The following is a 15,171-nucleotide window of genomic DNA, read 5'->3' as shown; positions in this document are numbered from 1 at the left end:
TTTTGAAATGGTGTATCTTTGGCTATGTGTATTTTCACCAAAAAAAAAAAGTTGAGAAGTTAGAGGGTTGACATGTTGTGGGGTTGTTAACCAATGTCATAAAACATTATGTGTACTACTGTTTCATGAGAAACTATTTGTTCTGTAAGCCTTCACCTGAAGTACAACAAAAATAAAAATTAAAAAATAACATAAAAATAAAAAAAAATGTCTCCAGGCATTGCCAAATGTCCCCTGGGGGCAAAATATCTCCCACTCCGCTTGAGAACCACTGGCATAGATCATCCTTGGCAAATTTTCTAAGAAGTCTCAGGTATATTCTCAGGAAAATAGCACAATCCTCAATTAACCACTTCTTTATCTCTCAGTAAGAAGACACAGCCAACCACCAGGGTGGCTACTTTTTTAGAATTATTACATGTAGGTGGTTAAGGGGGGAGGGAGAAAAAACATACATCCAGTGTATGCCTATATCTTAGTACCCATATTATATTCAAATGATCTGTTTAATGTCTACTACCCACCTCTGTCACTAGACTATAAGCTTCTCCAGGACAAAAAATGAGTCTTATGGGTCTTATTCCTTTTCCTGCTCCAAGGATGGTGGTTAAAAGCATAGGCGCTGGAATCACACTGCCTCATTTCAAATCCTGGCTCTGCCACATATGAGCTGTGTAACCTTTGTTTTTTCATCTATAAAATGGGTTGTTGACAGGATTTATCTCACAGAGCTATTGTGAAGATCAAATTAATTAATGCAAATAAAGTGCTTAGACTAATACCTGGAAGGTTAATAGGCATTCAGTAAAGTCATACATTCTTTACTGCATCAACAACACCGAGTACTATCCCTAAAATTACTGAGATGCTTAACAATTGCTTGTTGAACTTACTTTATGATACCAAAATAGTAGTAAAATAAGGACTAGACTAATAATATATTTTGTGGACATGAATGTGAATTTGAAAGAGTGAAGAATGAGGAAGAAGGGGCTGAAGCTTCCTTGGGAAAGGAAGGATGAGGATGAGTTCAGTGAGAAATGAAGGGTACAAAGCATTTAGACTCAAATCATAGTCCAGACCCGGTTATAATCTGCCTCCTTTCTCCTTGCAATAATGGAGTCCACTTTATAAGAACAATAAGATCATGTTTGGCAAGGGTGTCCCCAACCTGCTCAGAAGAGCTTCAAACTGAAGTTTGAGAGAGGGGGAGAAACTGTAGCAGACACATCATCGCTAAGACTGTGAGCTTCTCAAAGGATAAGACCATGTCTTACTCAATTTTGAATCCCCACAGTACTTGGCTCACATTTTGAGCTAAATACATGGTCAATGAATGAATGAATAAGTGTGTAACAAGGACAAAATATATACGTAAGTGTTCCCAACCTTCTTCTCTCCATGACCTCACCCCAGGCAAAAATAAGTTTTTACATTTTTACTTCCCACTCAGCTTCTCTCTCTGGCTCCTTCTTAAGAATAGTTTAGCCTGAAGAGGCAGGAGGGAAGGAGGAGAGGAACAAACAAGGGCCACTCAGGGTGGGCTTAGGAAATAGGAGTACTATAGCACAAAGGCTCAAAAGAATGAGAATCTCTGGGCAGCAAATGGACAGGATGGTTTGAAAAGACTGAAGAGGGCAAGAAAGGGGATTGTAAGAAGTGTTGCTATACATAAACTGGATTCTCTTTAACATTTTTTGAGAGACTGCAAGCAAAGATTTGAGTTACTATTAATTACTTTTGACCAGTAGACTGTGTTTCTTTATTATTAGATTGTGCCCAAACTGAGCCAGTGGCACCCTGTCTTATGACTGGATCTTGAGTAAATAAATAAAAGATGACTAGTGTGATGGAAGAATGAACAAATCTGTCTTGGAAGAAGTACAGCCAGAATGCTCCTTAGAAGCGAGCATGGTGAGACTTCAACTCATGTACTTTGGATATGTTATCAGGAGGAAGCAATCCCTGGAGAAGGACGTCATGCTTGGTAAAGTAAAGAGTCAGCAAAAAAGAGAAAGACCCTCAATGAGATGGATTGAGAGAGTGGCTGCAACAATGAGCTCAAATAAAGCAACGATTGTGAGGATGGCGCAAGACCAGGCAGCATTCCATTCTCTTGTCCATAGGGTTACTATGGGTTGGAACCAACCTGACGGCACCTAACAACCACAACAGTGTGACAGAGAAAGCAGAGCAGCAATGGAGGAGGTGCCCAGGAATTCTCAAACGAAGCAATGTGGGAGAGTGTCGAGAATAGCACTCAAGGTTTCAGATATCTATAACTATTTAAAACACCTATACATCAACACAAAGCAGCTAACAGAAACCTTGAAATATAAACCCATCAGCCTCAAGAGCCTCACTTAAAGATGCTGGCAAGTAAGTGAATTTTATTATGAAATATCTAATGAAATGAGGATCTGGAAAAGCAACATGAACTGAGGATCGAAGCACTGGAAAGAATGCATGGCTGAACAAAAACGAAAGGGAAAAAATATTCTAGCCCTCTGAGACTATTGTATACTCTGCTCACAAATTGAAGACAGGTGGATTAATTTACTAATATAGATTACAAAATTGATGCAGAAACATCGTAACACAATTTGGGAATGGGAAAGCATTGGATCTTCTGCTAACAGAGAATTCTCTAAATTTCAGAAAGATAAATATATAGATAGATTGATTTTTTCTTATATATATTTATGTAAATTTTCAATTTTTAAACAATAGTGATAAAATCTTGATTTACATTCCCAGCAATTCCATCTTTTAGAAGGTAGGGGAAGTAACCTTATGGAAAGCTACTATTTTGATCTCATTCTAACAGAAAGAAGTAGTTGGTAACGTGTCTGGATGCTTAGGATAAAGTAGCTGTGTTTATCTGTAGTTTATAACACACAAAAAAGAATATATCCTACCTGTGCCCACCCATGTTTTTTGTCTGTAGAAAAGCAGAATTAACAGGAAAAAAATATTTCTGATCAAAGGAAGTCAGACTCTCATACCAAAAGGCACACCCAGGGGAGAGAAAGCGGTTCTAGACAGGAAGTTCTGACTACTCTAAAACTAAGTCACATGATTTCTAGTAAAACTCTTAATGAAGAAAAAGGGGAAAGTTTTAGCGACATTGCCGTGTAGTTACCTGAAGGTCACTGATGGGGATCTAATGTTTAACAAACCCGTACAAACCCTTTTAGGAAGTAATTTGGCAGTAGCAATGAAGACCCCACATTTGTGTCTTGGGTGACAAGATGAACAGAGTGCCATTTTCTGAAATGGGAAGTGTAGTGGGTTTAGTGGGCCAGATTGCGATGGGCCAAGAACTAAATGCAAAGTGAGGAAGGGAAGACAACAAAAGTAAACTATGATTTTAATAAATTTAAGTGTGAATGGGAAGAAGAATGTTAGGGTAACAGGTCAAGGGGCATGAGAAATAAAGTTTTGTTTTGTTTTTAGTTTTATTTAAGAAGAGAAAAGACTTAAGCTATCGATAGGCTAAGGGAAGGAGCCAGTGGAGAGGAAGAAGTTGAAAACATAGGAGAGAAGGAGAATGACTGATTTTGGGACTGGGCTGCAGGGGACTCAGAGCAGAGGTGAAGGCATGGGTCTTGGCTGGGGTGGAGGGGACTTCAGCCTCTGAGGGAGAAAAGAAGGAGGAAAAGACAATTGATGATGTAGAGAGGTTTCTAGTTTGCAGATGGTGATCAGAAACTTGAGGGACTTTTTGCTAATGATCTCTAGTCCCCAGTTCTGTGAAGTAGGAGACAAGTTCCCTGTTGAGATGGTAGAAGACTGAGGTAAGGGGCCTTGCGGATAACAGTGAAGTTTTGAAATAACCACTGTGGGAAATGGGAGAAAGAATTTATCAGGGCCAGTAAGACTACTCTGAGACCTGGCATGGCTGAAACCATGTCTCATATTTCCCTCCTTACTTCCATCCATCCATCCATCCATCCATCCATCCATCCATCCATCCATCCATCTATACATACATGTATCAATTTAGTTACTTATTAATTCATCTAATAAATGTTTAGTGAGCACTTCCTGTGTGTTAGGCTCTGTGTGAGGCACCAGTGCATACACTGATGAATAAGATAGATATAGCTACTGCCCTTAAGGAGCTTCCAGTTCAGTGGACATAGACAATTAATCAGGCAATTCCACTATTGGTGATAAGTGTTAGGACATGGAATGCGAAGGGGACACAGAAGAGGGCACACATCACCTGAACTGGGGGTTTAGGAATGGCTTCCATAGAAAGTGTGGTCTAAGTGAAGACCCAAAAGTATATGTAGGAATTATCCAGGAAAGATGCAGACTGGGAGTAACAAGTGTTCCAAGGAGAAGGAAACAGAAAAAAATAACCCCAAACTCCCAGAAACAAGAAAAAAGCAAGATTTATTCAAAGAAGTAAAAGTTCAGTCAGTTACAGCATAGACTAGGGGGAAGCCAGGAAGTAGTCATATTATGAAACTCGAATTTTTTTTTCAGAGCTTCTGTTGCTAACTCTCATTTACCGTAGCAGCTATTGAACAGTTTTTAGTAGAGGAATGAAATAAATAAATAGCCATCTTAGAAAATTTATTCTGATGGCAGTGCAGAGAACACACAGATAGGGGAGAATGGAATAAAAAGAGCGGTTAGGATGGGAGACTATTAGAATGGGCTGACAGAAAATGGTGGCTTGATCTAGGATTGTGGCAGTTGGGGTGGATGGAATTGGACATATTTGAGAGGTATTTTTGAAGGTAGAATTGAGAGGACTTATTCCTCAGATGTGAGAGGCAAGAGAAAGAAAGGGGTCAAGGATGACTCCTGGGACTCTGGCTTGAGCAATGGGACAAATGGAGAAGCCATTTATTGAGACAGGGAATGAGGAGGAACAGTAGGTTTGAGGGGAGGGGAGTTTATAGTGATTTTTTTTTAATGTCTGCAGAAAGTTTGACACTCCTGCCACCAAGAGGTAGAGTCTATGTTCCCTCCCCCTGAAACCTGGCCAGGCCTGGTGAACAGAATGCATTGGAAGAGATGCTGTGTGGCTGTCAGAGCTAGGTTAGAAAAGGCGGGGCAGTGCCTGCCTGTTTCTCTTGTACACTCAACCTGGGAGGCTTCAATTGCCATGGAAGAAGCCCAGCTACCCTGAGACCAGCTTGTAGAGATAGTGAGATAGAAATAGACGAAGAAGGAGGAGGCGGAGAGAGAAAACTGAGGAACCCCAGCTATTTGAGTTTCTCCAGCCCAAGGCACATGAGTGAAGCCTTCTAGTTGACCCCAGGCCGCACCACAATGTGACTGCAAGCACAGGACAGACCTCAAGCAGGCAGTGCTGAGGCCAATCCACTCCTAGATACATGGGCAAAACAAACGATTGTTATCATTTCAGCAGTGGTGTTGTGGTGGTTTGTTACAGTACAAGATGATGAGCTAATTTTGGACATATGTTTTCAAGCCTAGAGGAGGGTCTAATACCCATCCCCCACCCCAAATTAAAAAACAAAAAAAACCCTTTGCCGATTCCAACTCATGGAGATCCTATAACGTTTCCAAGCCTGCAAATCTTTACAGAAGCAGACTGGCACATCTTTCTCCCATGAAGCAGCTAGTGGGTTCCAACTGCTGACCATGTGGTTAGCACGCCTAACCACTGCACAACCAGGGCTCCTTAGACAGTTAAGAAATGAAGGTCTGGGGCTCAGGAAAGAGCTTTGGAGTTTACCTACGCTCTTCTCAGGTTCTTTTCTCTCTCAGATTGTGTGTGTCACAATCTGCAAAGCAATTTCACGTTCTTTATTTCATTCCATCTTAACAGCAACCCCTGGAAGAAGCAGGGAGCATATTATTATTCCCATAAGAGATCTGAGGAAGTCGAGGTTCAGGAAGCTTATATGATTTACAGAAAATCCTATGCCATGAAACCCAGATAGGATATAAGTCTTCAGATTCCCAGACCAATGCTATTTCCACTGCATCCTGCTAAGTGCTGTGGGGGATGGGGAAGGTACCTAGTAGCGAAGGGTGCCCTGAATCATTGCTCTGAAACCAGAGAGCCTAGAACAGTCGTACCTAGGAGGGATAAAAGAGGAGAGCTAAGAGTGCTTCTCACACTTTTCCACAGAAGCACGCCTTACTGCAGAGGAGAGAACAGTTGTACCCCAAGGAAAAGCTGAATGTATAGCCTAAAAGGAAATTCTTTTAAGTCATTCACTCATTTATTTAACAATTATTTATTGAGCACCAGCCCTGGTGGTGCAGTGGTTAAGAGCTACGGTGAGCTACGGCTGCTAAACAAAATGTCGGCAGTTTGAATCCACCAGCCACTTCTTGGAAACCCTGCGGGGCAGTTCTCTTCTGCCCTATAAGATCACAATGAGTCAGAACTGACTTGACGGCAATGGGTTTGGGTTTGTTTTGGTGCTGTGTTCCAGGCACTGTGCTAGGTTCAGCAGTGCAACAATGGGCGTGGTCCCTGTCCTCATGAAGGTCAAGGCAGCAGACAATTAAACCCGCAATTCATCAATCTTAATCTGAACCTGCAGTTTCCAGGAGGAAGTCACAGGAAGATGGAAGCCTAAAGGAGAGGCAATGGGAGGGGAGAGGATGCCAGGAATTCCAGACGGAAGGAAAGGCATACACAGAAGCCCAGAGGTAAGAGGGAAATGCCTGTTTCAAGGCAAAGAGCAAAGTTTGGCTTGGCTGAGATGGGGTTACCAGGGGTAAAATCTTGAGCACCAGAATCTATGCATGAAGAGATTTAGACACATTGACCTCCATCTAGTTGTTTTGGTTTAGTTTCCCTGGGCTTAGTCTCAGGAAAGCAAGGTCATATTAACGCAGTTTGGGAGTGAGACCTGTGTGCCCTTTGGAGAATTTCCTAGTCTCTCTGAGAGATGCTATTCTCATCTGAAAAATGCAGATAATGATAGCCACCTCACTAATTTCTTACGAAAATTAAATAGCATATAAAACATATATTTAGATGGCATATAAAATGCCTGACACAATGTCTAACACATAGTAAATGCTTCATTTATATTTTGTGAACCTAAGTTATAGAAATGGACGATGCTAACCTAATCAAAATAAATGTTATCTATTTAAAGGATAACTTAATCAGGTAACCATGTGTCTGTTGTCTACATGTTTCAACCAAAAGAGAAGAAATGATCAGGATTGAGCCTAGAAAACGATAAGTCAGAGAATGACCCTCTGTCAGGGTGTTTTCAACACATCTAGAGAAAGTCTTGAAATGGTCCAGTTCTCTTGGCAGAGACAATCCCAGCAGTTGGATTAATACCTCACTTTGGGCCCCGCTCCCAAGGGCATAGCAGTGTCTTGTGAGCTGGGTCATCCCTATGCTATCCACCTCCAAGTGACCTGATATCATCTGTAGATCCACACAGTCATGAACCAGACCTAAAGTATTGCCACCCGCTGAAGCCCAGTGTGAGTAGACAGCTGGATTTCCTCCAAGCATCACTATCTCATCTCCCTAAAGTTATATCTTATCATAACATGTTGCTTATTTTTACTCTGTGTGGTCCCTTAGAGGGGTCAGCATTGTTGATGTGGTTAGCTGCTGTTGCCGTGGGCTTTGACTCATGGCAACCCCATGTGCAATGGAACAAAACACTGCCCACCAACCCCATCAGTTTCGAATCAGTTAGCATTAAAGACCTTTAAATAAAAAGACCTGGGTATTTATCTAGGGGGAGTCCCTGTGTGGTGCAAATGGTTTAACAAGCTCAGCCGCTAACCAAAATGCTGGAGGGTCAAGTCCACCAAGAGATGCCTTGGAGGAAAGACCTGGTGGTCTACTTCCAAAACAACAGCCATTGAAAACCTAATGGAGCACAATTCTACTCTGACACACCGGGGGCCACCATGAGTCTGAATCAACTCAACAGCAACTAGTTTTTTGTTTTGTTTTATTATTTGAGGGAGTAGTTAGAGAAGCAAAAGTTTAACTCTTGCTTCTCGGCTGGCCTGGGAAGACAGTACTGGATGGAGAAATAGGGTTGGACGGTTATAACAGAGAAAGGAAAGTGAGCTCAGTCCCTGAGCACATGAGGGGAGCCAGAAAAGAACTTTGGCAGAGGAGTGCAGCTTAACTCTAAACAATCAAATGTTCATGGGTTTCTTTGATACCAAGGCACTTCAGGCCTCTGCTGAGACCCTCATTCAGAAGCCCATGCCTAGACAGAGAAATCTTCTCCAGTTTTCTTTTCTGCAGTTTTGATCTATCTTTGGGACAATGACAACATCATTTACCTTGACTTAGGACATGACTCCTTGCACAGACAGAGGAGAATGTCTCAAATGTCTAAAGGAGCACAGTGTGTCTGAGCATAAATAACATGGCAGCCATCAGCATGGAGCTTCCTCTCTTTTTAGAATGCAAAAAAACTTTCCCACAGTTTCACAAACCACCAGTCATAGGATGAAATATGAGAGACCTACTTCCACTTCAAGGAGCCTCAGCGGTACAGTGGTTAAGTGCTAGGCTCCTAATCAAAAGGCCAGCAATCTGAACCCACTAGCTGCTCCGCAGAAGAAAATATGGCAGTCTGCTTCCGTAAAGATATACAGCTTTGGAAACCCTGTGGAGCAGTTCTACTCTGTCCTATAGGGTCACTATGAGTCAGAATCGATTCGATGGCAATGGGTTTGGTTTGGCTTACTGATTCCCTCTTTTCCCCACAGTCAAGTTTTCGTTACGTCCCCTTGAATAAGAGATGGCACCCAATTCTCTGAGGCCAAGGAAGGCTCCTCAACTTCTCTACAGTTCTGCTACTGGGATAGGAGTACCTGCTGCCTGGAGACCAGACCCCACATCCAGGGTTGAGCCACATCCCACCTCCCCTTTCCGTCTGACGGTGCCTGCAGTCACCATCACAGCAGATAATTTGTGGAAAGTACCTTGGATGCTGTTCACCCGGAAGAGTTGAGGCAGCAGCAGCAGTTCCAGGACCAGATACCACTCCTTCCCTCTGTAGCACATTCTACTTTCCAGAAAGTCCCAGGAACGCTGGAGACAGCCAAGAGTCAGGCTGAAAAGGAGCCCAGGCCTCCAGTGCTCTAGAACTCACCACCCAGGGTTAGAGGAAACACCCACTGACCTTTTTTCCTTCACTCAAAGCATTTGGTGGGTGGGGCCTGCGTACCAGAAACAGGAAGTCTTTCATCTGGGCCCCAGAGAACTAAGAACACCACAGAAACTGAAGGAACAATTTTGTTTGAATGTGCATAGATGCAGTTTTCTGGGGAGAGAATCCATAGCTTCTGTTGGTTTCTCAGAGAGGTCAGTGCTCAGAAAAGATTAAGGACCCCTGAGAGAGAACATCAGCTTTTGATTTCCCAGGCAAATATCACTCTGACTAATCCAGGGGCCAAGATGTAGCAGGTGCTTCCTCCAAGCCTGCAGGGAATTTTTGGCCTGAGCCAACCCCAAGTCATGCATGAGAGAAGCCCCCAGTGGGTCTTAGTCAGAGCAGAAAAATCTAGGGAAATCAGAGCCACACAGCCTCAGAGCTACTTCCCCAAACCCCAGACCTCATCCTTAACAAAACATGCCCAGCATTTCCTGAGCCTTCCTTGGAATAGCTGTGATCCTTTGGTCTGGCTCAGCGACACTTTTCCCCTCAATAAATCTACACTAAAATTCAAAACCCCATTTGTCTATCAGTCATACTATGGGGACTTGCATGTTGCTGTGATGCTGGAAGCTATGCCACCAGTGTTGAGATACCAGTAGGGTCACCCATGGTGGACTGGTTTCAGCTGAGCTTCCAGACTAAGACGGACTAGGAAGGAGGACCTGGCAGTCTACTTCTGAGAAGAATTAGCCAGTGAAAACTTTATGAATAGCAGCAGAACATTGTCTGATATAGAGCCAGAAGATGAGCTCCCCCCAGGTTGGAAGACACTCGAAAGACTGGGGAAGAGCTGCCTCCTCAAAGTAGAGTCGACCTTAATGACATGGATGGAGTCAAGCTTTCAGGACCTTCATTTGCTGATGTGGCATGACTCAAAATGAGAAGAAACAGCTGCAAACATCCATTAATAATCGAAACGTGGAATGTACAAAGTATGAATCTAGGAAAATTGGAAATCGTCAAAAATGAAATGGAACACATAAACATCCATATCCTAGGCATTAGTGAGCTGAAATGGACTGGTACTGGTACAATTATATGGTCTATTATGCCGGGAATGACAACTTGAACATGAATGGTGTTGCGTTCATCATCAAAAAGAACATTTCAAGATCTATCCTGAAGTAAACACTGACAGTGATAGGATAATATTCATACGCCTACAAGGAAGACCAGTTAATACAACTATTATTCAAATTTGCGCACCAACCACTAAGGCCAAAGATAGAGAAATTGAATATTTTTACCAGCTTCTGCAGTCTGGAATTGATCGAACATGGAATCAGGAAGCATTAATAATTACTGGTGATTGGAATGCAAAAGTTGGAAACAAAGAAGAAGGATCGGTAGTTGGAAACTATGGCCTTGGTGATAGAAACGATGCCAGAGATTGCATGATAGAATTTTGCAAGACCAACGACTTCTTCATTGCAAATACCTTTTTTCACCAACATAAACAGCAACTATACACTTGGACCTCGCTAGATGGAATACACAGGAATCAAATCGACTACATCTGTAGAAAGAGATGATGGAAAAGCTCAATATCATCAGTCAGAACAAGGCCAGGGGCTGATTGTGGAACAGACCATCAATTTCTCATATGCTCAAGTTGAAACTGAAGAAAATTAAGACAAGTCCCTGAGAGCCCAAGTACAACCTTGAGTATATTCTACCTGAATTTATAGACCATTTCAAGAATAGGTTTGATGCGTTGAACACTAATGACTGACAACCAGACAAGTTGTGGAATGACATCACGGACATCACACATGAAGAAAGCAAGAGGTCATTAAAAAGACAGGAAAGAAAGAAAAGACCCAAATGAATGTGAGAAGAGACTCTGAAACTTGCTCTTGAACGTTGAGTAGCTGAAGCAAAAATAAACTGCACAGAGGATTTCAAAGGGTGGCTCGAGAAGACAAAGTAAAGTATTATGATGACATGTGCAAAGAGCTGGAGATAGAAAACCAAAAGGGAAGAACACACTCAGCATTTCTCAAGCCAAAAGAACTGAAGAAAAAATTCAAGCCTCGAGTTGGAATAGTGAAGGATTCTATGGGAAAAATATTAAACGATGCAGGAAGCATCAAAAGAAGATGGAAGGAATACACAGAGTCATTATACCAAAAAGAATTGGTCGACGTTCAACCATTTCAAGAGGTAGCATATGATCAGGAACCAGTGGTACTGAAGGAAGACGTCCAAGCTGTTCTGAAGGCGTTGGTGAAAAACAAGGCTCCAGGAATTGACAGAATATCGTTTGAGATGTTTGAACAAACGGATGCAGCTCTGGAAGTGCTCACTCGTCTATGCCAAGAAATTTGGAAGACAGCTACCTGGCCAACTGACTTGAAGAGATCCACATTTATACCTATTCCCAAGAAAGGTGATCCAACCAAATGTGGAAATTATCAAACAGTATCATTAATATCACACGCAAGTAAAATTTTGCCGAAGATCGTGCAAAAGCAACCGCAGCAGTATATTGACAGAGAACTGCCAGAAATTCAGGCCAAATTCAGAGGAGGGTGTGGAACCAAGAATATCATTGGTGATGTCAGATGGATCCTGGCTGAAAGCAGACAATACCAGAAAGATGTTTACCTGTGTTTTATTGACTATGCAAAGGCATTCAACTGTGTGGATCCTAACAAATTATGGATAACATTGTGAAGAATGGGAATTCTGGAACACTTAATCGTGCTCATGAGGAACCTGTACATAGATCAAGAGGCAATCATTCAAACAGAACTAGGGGATACTGCGTGGTTTAAAGTCAGGAAGGGTGTGCGTCAGAGTTGTATCCTTTCACTATACCTATTCAATCTGTATGCTGAGGAAATAATCTGAGAAAGGATATATGAAGAAGAATGGTGTATCAGAATTGGAGGAAGACTCATTAACAACCTGTGACATGCAGATGACATAACCTTGCTTGCTGAAAGTGAAGAGGACTTGACGCTCTTCCTGATGAAGATCAAAGACCATAGCCTTCAGTACGGATTACACCTCAACATAAAGAAAACAAAAATCCTCACAAATGGACCAATAAGCAACATCATGATAAACAGAGAAAAGATTGAGGTTGTCAAGGATTCATTTTACTTGGATCCACGATCAGCAACCATGGAAGCAGCGGTCAAGAAATCAAAAGACGCATTGCATTAGGCAAATCTGCTGCAAAAGACCTCTTTAAAGTGTTGAAAAGCAAAGACGTCACCTTGAAGACTAAGGTGGGCTTGACCCAAGCCATGGTGTTTTTAATTGCATCATATGCATGAAAAAGCTGAACAAAGAATAAGGAAGACTGAAGAAGAATTGACACCTTTGCATTATGCTGTTGTCAAAGAATATTGAATATACCAAGGACTGCCAAAAGAACAAAGAAATCTGTCTTGAAAGAAGTACAACCAGAAGCAAGGACGGCAAGACTATGTCTTACATACTTTGGACATGTTGTCAGGAGGAATCAGTCCCTGGAGAAGGACATCATGCTTGGTAAAGTACAGGGTCAGCGAAAAAGAGGAAGACCCTTAACAAGATGGACTGACACAGTGGCTGCAGCAATGGTCTCAAGCATGACAACGATTGTGGGCATGCCACAGGACCGGGCAGTGTTTTGTTCTGTAGTACATAGGGTCACTATGAGTCGGAACCAACTCAATGGCACATAACAACAACAATAAAATTCAAACACTGAGGACTCCTCAAAGAGTACTGGGTAGAGTGAGAAGTCTTGAGTTCAAATCCTGGCTCTATCTTTTCTAGCCATGGAATCTGAGACACATTCCTAAACTTTTCTTTACCTTAGATTACTTACGTGTGAAAGGGACATAATAATGTTTGCTTGCTATTAAAGGCTTGTTGGGACTATCAAATTAGACAGCTTAGTGGAAAGAGTATGGATTTTGTGGTAAGACCAGATCTGAGTTTAAGTCCTGAGTCCACCATTGATTAGCTCTGGGAACTTGGGCAAGTTATCTTACTTCTTTGAACTTCAGTTTCTTCATTTGTAAAATAGGGATGTTGTTGGTAGCTGCCATTGGCTCAGCCTCAGACTCATGGCAACCCTGTGCACAATGGAACAAAACACTGCCCAGCCTTGTGCCATCCCTATGATCAGTTGCAGATCAGATTGTTGTGATCCATAGGGTTTTCATTGGCTGAGTTATTTTGGAAGTAAATCACCAGGCCTTTCTTCCTATTCAGTCTTAGTCTGGAAGCTCTGCTGAAACCTGTTTGGCATCATAGCAACACGCAAGCGTGACTGACGGATGGTGGCTGCACATGACGTGTATTGGTCAGGAATTAAACCCAGGTCTCCTTCATGGAAGGCAAAAATTCTACCACTGAACCACCACTCCCCTCTCAAACAGGTATAATAGTATGTATTTTGCTGAAATTTAAGGATTGAATGGGGCAAACACTGTCAGTTCCCTGCCCAGATTCCCTCATCAGTTACCATTTCGGAGTATATCCAGACAACTTCCAACTGCCAGCACATGTAACTTTTCTCCTGAGAGCTTTGTCTGGCTGCAAGCGCCCACTCAGCTCACCTAGGGTAGGCTGGAAGTGTCATGGAATCAACACCCCTTAGACACAGCCCTTAACAATGACTGATGAGAGTTGATGGATAAATATCCCTATTCCCTAGGTCCTCAGGTGAGATAACCCAGAAGCTCATGTTTATAGCTGTGTTTTACAATACAGTGGCTATTAGCCACATGTGGCTGTTGAGCTCTTGAGATATGGCAAGGCCCAACTGAAGTGCACTGTAAGTGTAAAGTACAGACAAGATCTCAAAGTCTTAGTATAAAAAAAAAAGTAAAATATTTAGTATTTTCATATTCATTACATGATGAAATAGAATCTATTTTTATATTAAATATATTTTAATATGTTGAATAAAATATATTATTGAGATCAAGTTCACTTTTTCTTTACTTTTTAAATGTGGCTCGTAGGAAATTTCAGATTACTTATGTGGCTTGCATGTGTGGCTCACGCAGTTCTATGCTGTCTCCCAGAGTTCCCCAGAGGGGTTGGGCTCCAATTGCCAGCAATGATAATATGCTTAATAAGCACCCTTTATTGTGTGGAAATAGACAAAGAGCACCCAGATAAGAACAAAGCCTATTTATTCAGACCTTGCTATAGCAAAGGAGATAGCCACCATCACTTGCATTTGGCAGAGACTCAAAGGCAGGCAGGAGAGTGGGAAAGCTTTATAGTGGAAAGAAGGAAGTCTTCAGGTTTGCCCTGATTGGAGACTGTTGGCATAGAGAAGCTGGAGACGAGCTTACTAGAAGGGAGGCATCCTATGTGATTGGTTAAAAAAAAAAAAACACAAACTTGTTGCCTTTGAGTGGATTCCGACTCATAGCGACCATATAGGGCAGAGTAGAACTGCCCCATAGGATTTCAAAGGAGTGGCTGGTGGATTTGAATTGCTGACCTTTTGGTTAGCAAGTGAGCTCTTAACCACTGCACCACCAGGGCTCCATGTGATTGGTTAGGGGAACATACTTGGCTTTCTCTGGTTGGTCCTAAGTTGGAAGCGGGCACAAAAATTAAGGAAACTGTTCAGTGACGAACCAAATCTTGTCCATTTTAGGCCCATTATTGGAGACTGTTGATTAGATTCCTGGACTGGTAGTTGTTGAGAGTGGTTTGAATTCCTGGGTTTGATGCTACAAGTTGTGGGGCAGAGTTCTATTGTTTTTGTATGGTGCGGCCGTTGTTGGTTTGTTCATCAGTTTCTCAACTGGTTACTTTCCTGCAATCTTAATTCCCCACCTCCCTATGGGTGCCCAGGGAAATCCCCTCCCCAACAAACTACTTGCAAATAAGTCCTTGCTTCTATTCTGCTTCTGCTAAAACAATGAGAAAAAACAGTTGTTTTAAACTACCAGCTGATGATATACAGATATTATTACTGGAATACTATTGATCAGACAACTAACTTTTAAAATGGTGTCCTCAAAATGGTAATCTCTCCATCATCTGATGATGT

The 15,171-nt window shown here is 42.1% G+C and overlaps 1 protein-coding gene across 1 annotated transcript in view; it reads right to left on the bottom strand.

Moving 5' to 3' along the window:
• The window catches only part of CD48 (CD48 molecule), a 30,384-nt gene extending 21,266 nt beyond the window's left edge, over positions 1 to 9,118 (bottom strand). The window contains exon 1 of the mRNA XM_023725124.1: positions 8,920 to 9,118. Coding sequence (XP_023580892.1) covers positions 8,920 to 9,001 — 82 coding nt within the window. The 5' untranslated portion in view covers positions 9,002 to 9,118. The remainder of the gene's footprint in view (positions 1 to 8,919) is intronic.
• Between the last annotated feature and the right edge of the window lie 6,053 nt (positions 9,119 to 15,171).

Source organism: Trichechus manatus, unplaced genomic scaffold (assembly GCF_000243295.1).
Source record: "Trichechus manatus latirostris isolate Lorelei unplaced genomic scaffold, TriManLat1.0 scaffold00288, whole genome shotgun sequence".
NCBI classification, from domain to species: domain Eukaryota; kingdom Metazoa; phylum Chordata; class Mammalia; order Sirenia; family Trichechidae; genus Trichechus; species Trichechus manatus.
The sequence above is the reverse complement of the archived record's forward strand: the minus strand, read 5'-3'. Positions and strand labels throughout refer to the sequence as shown.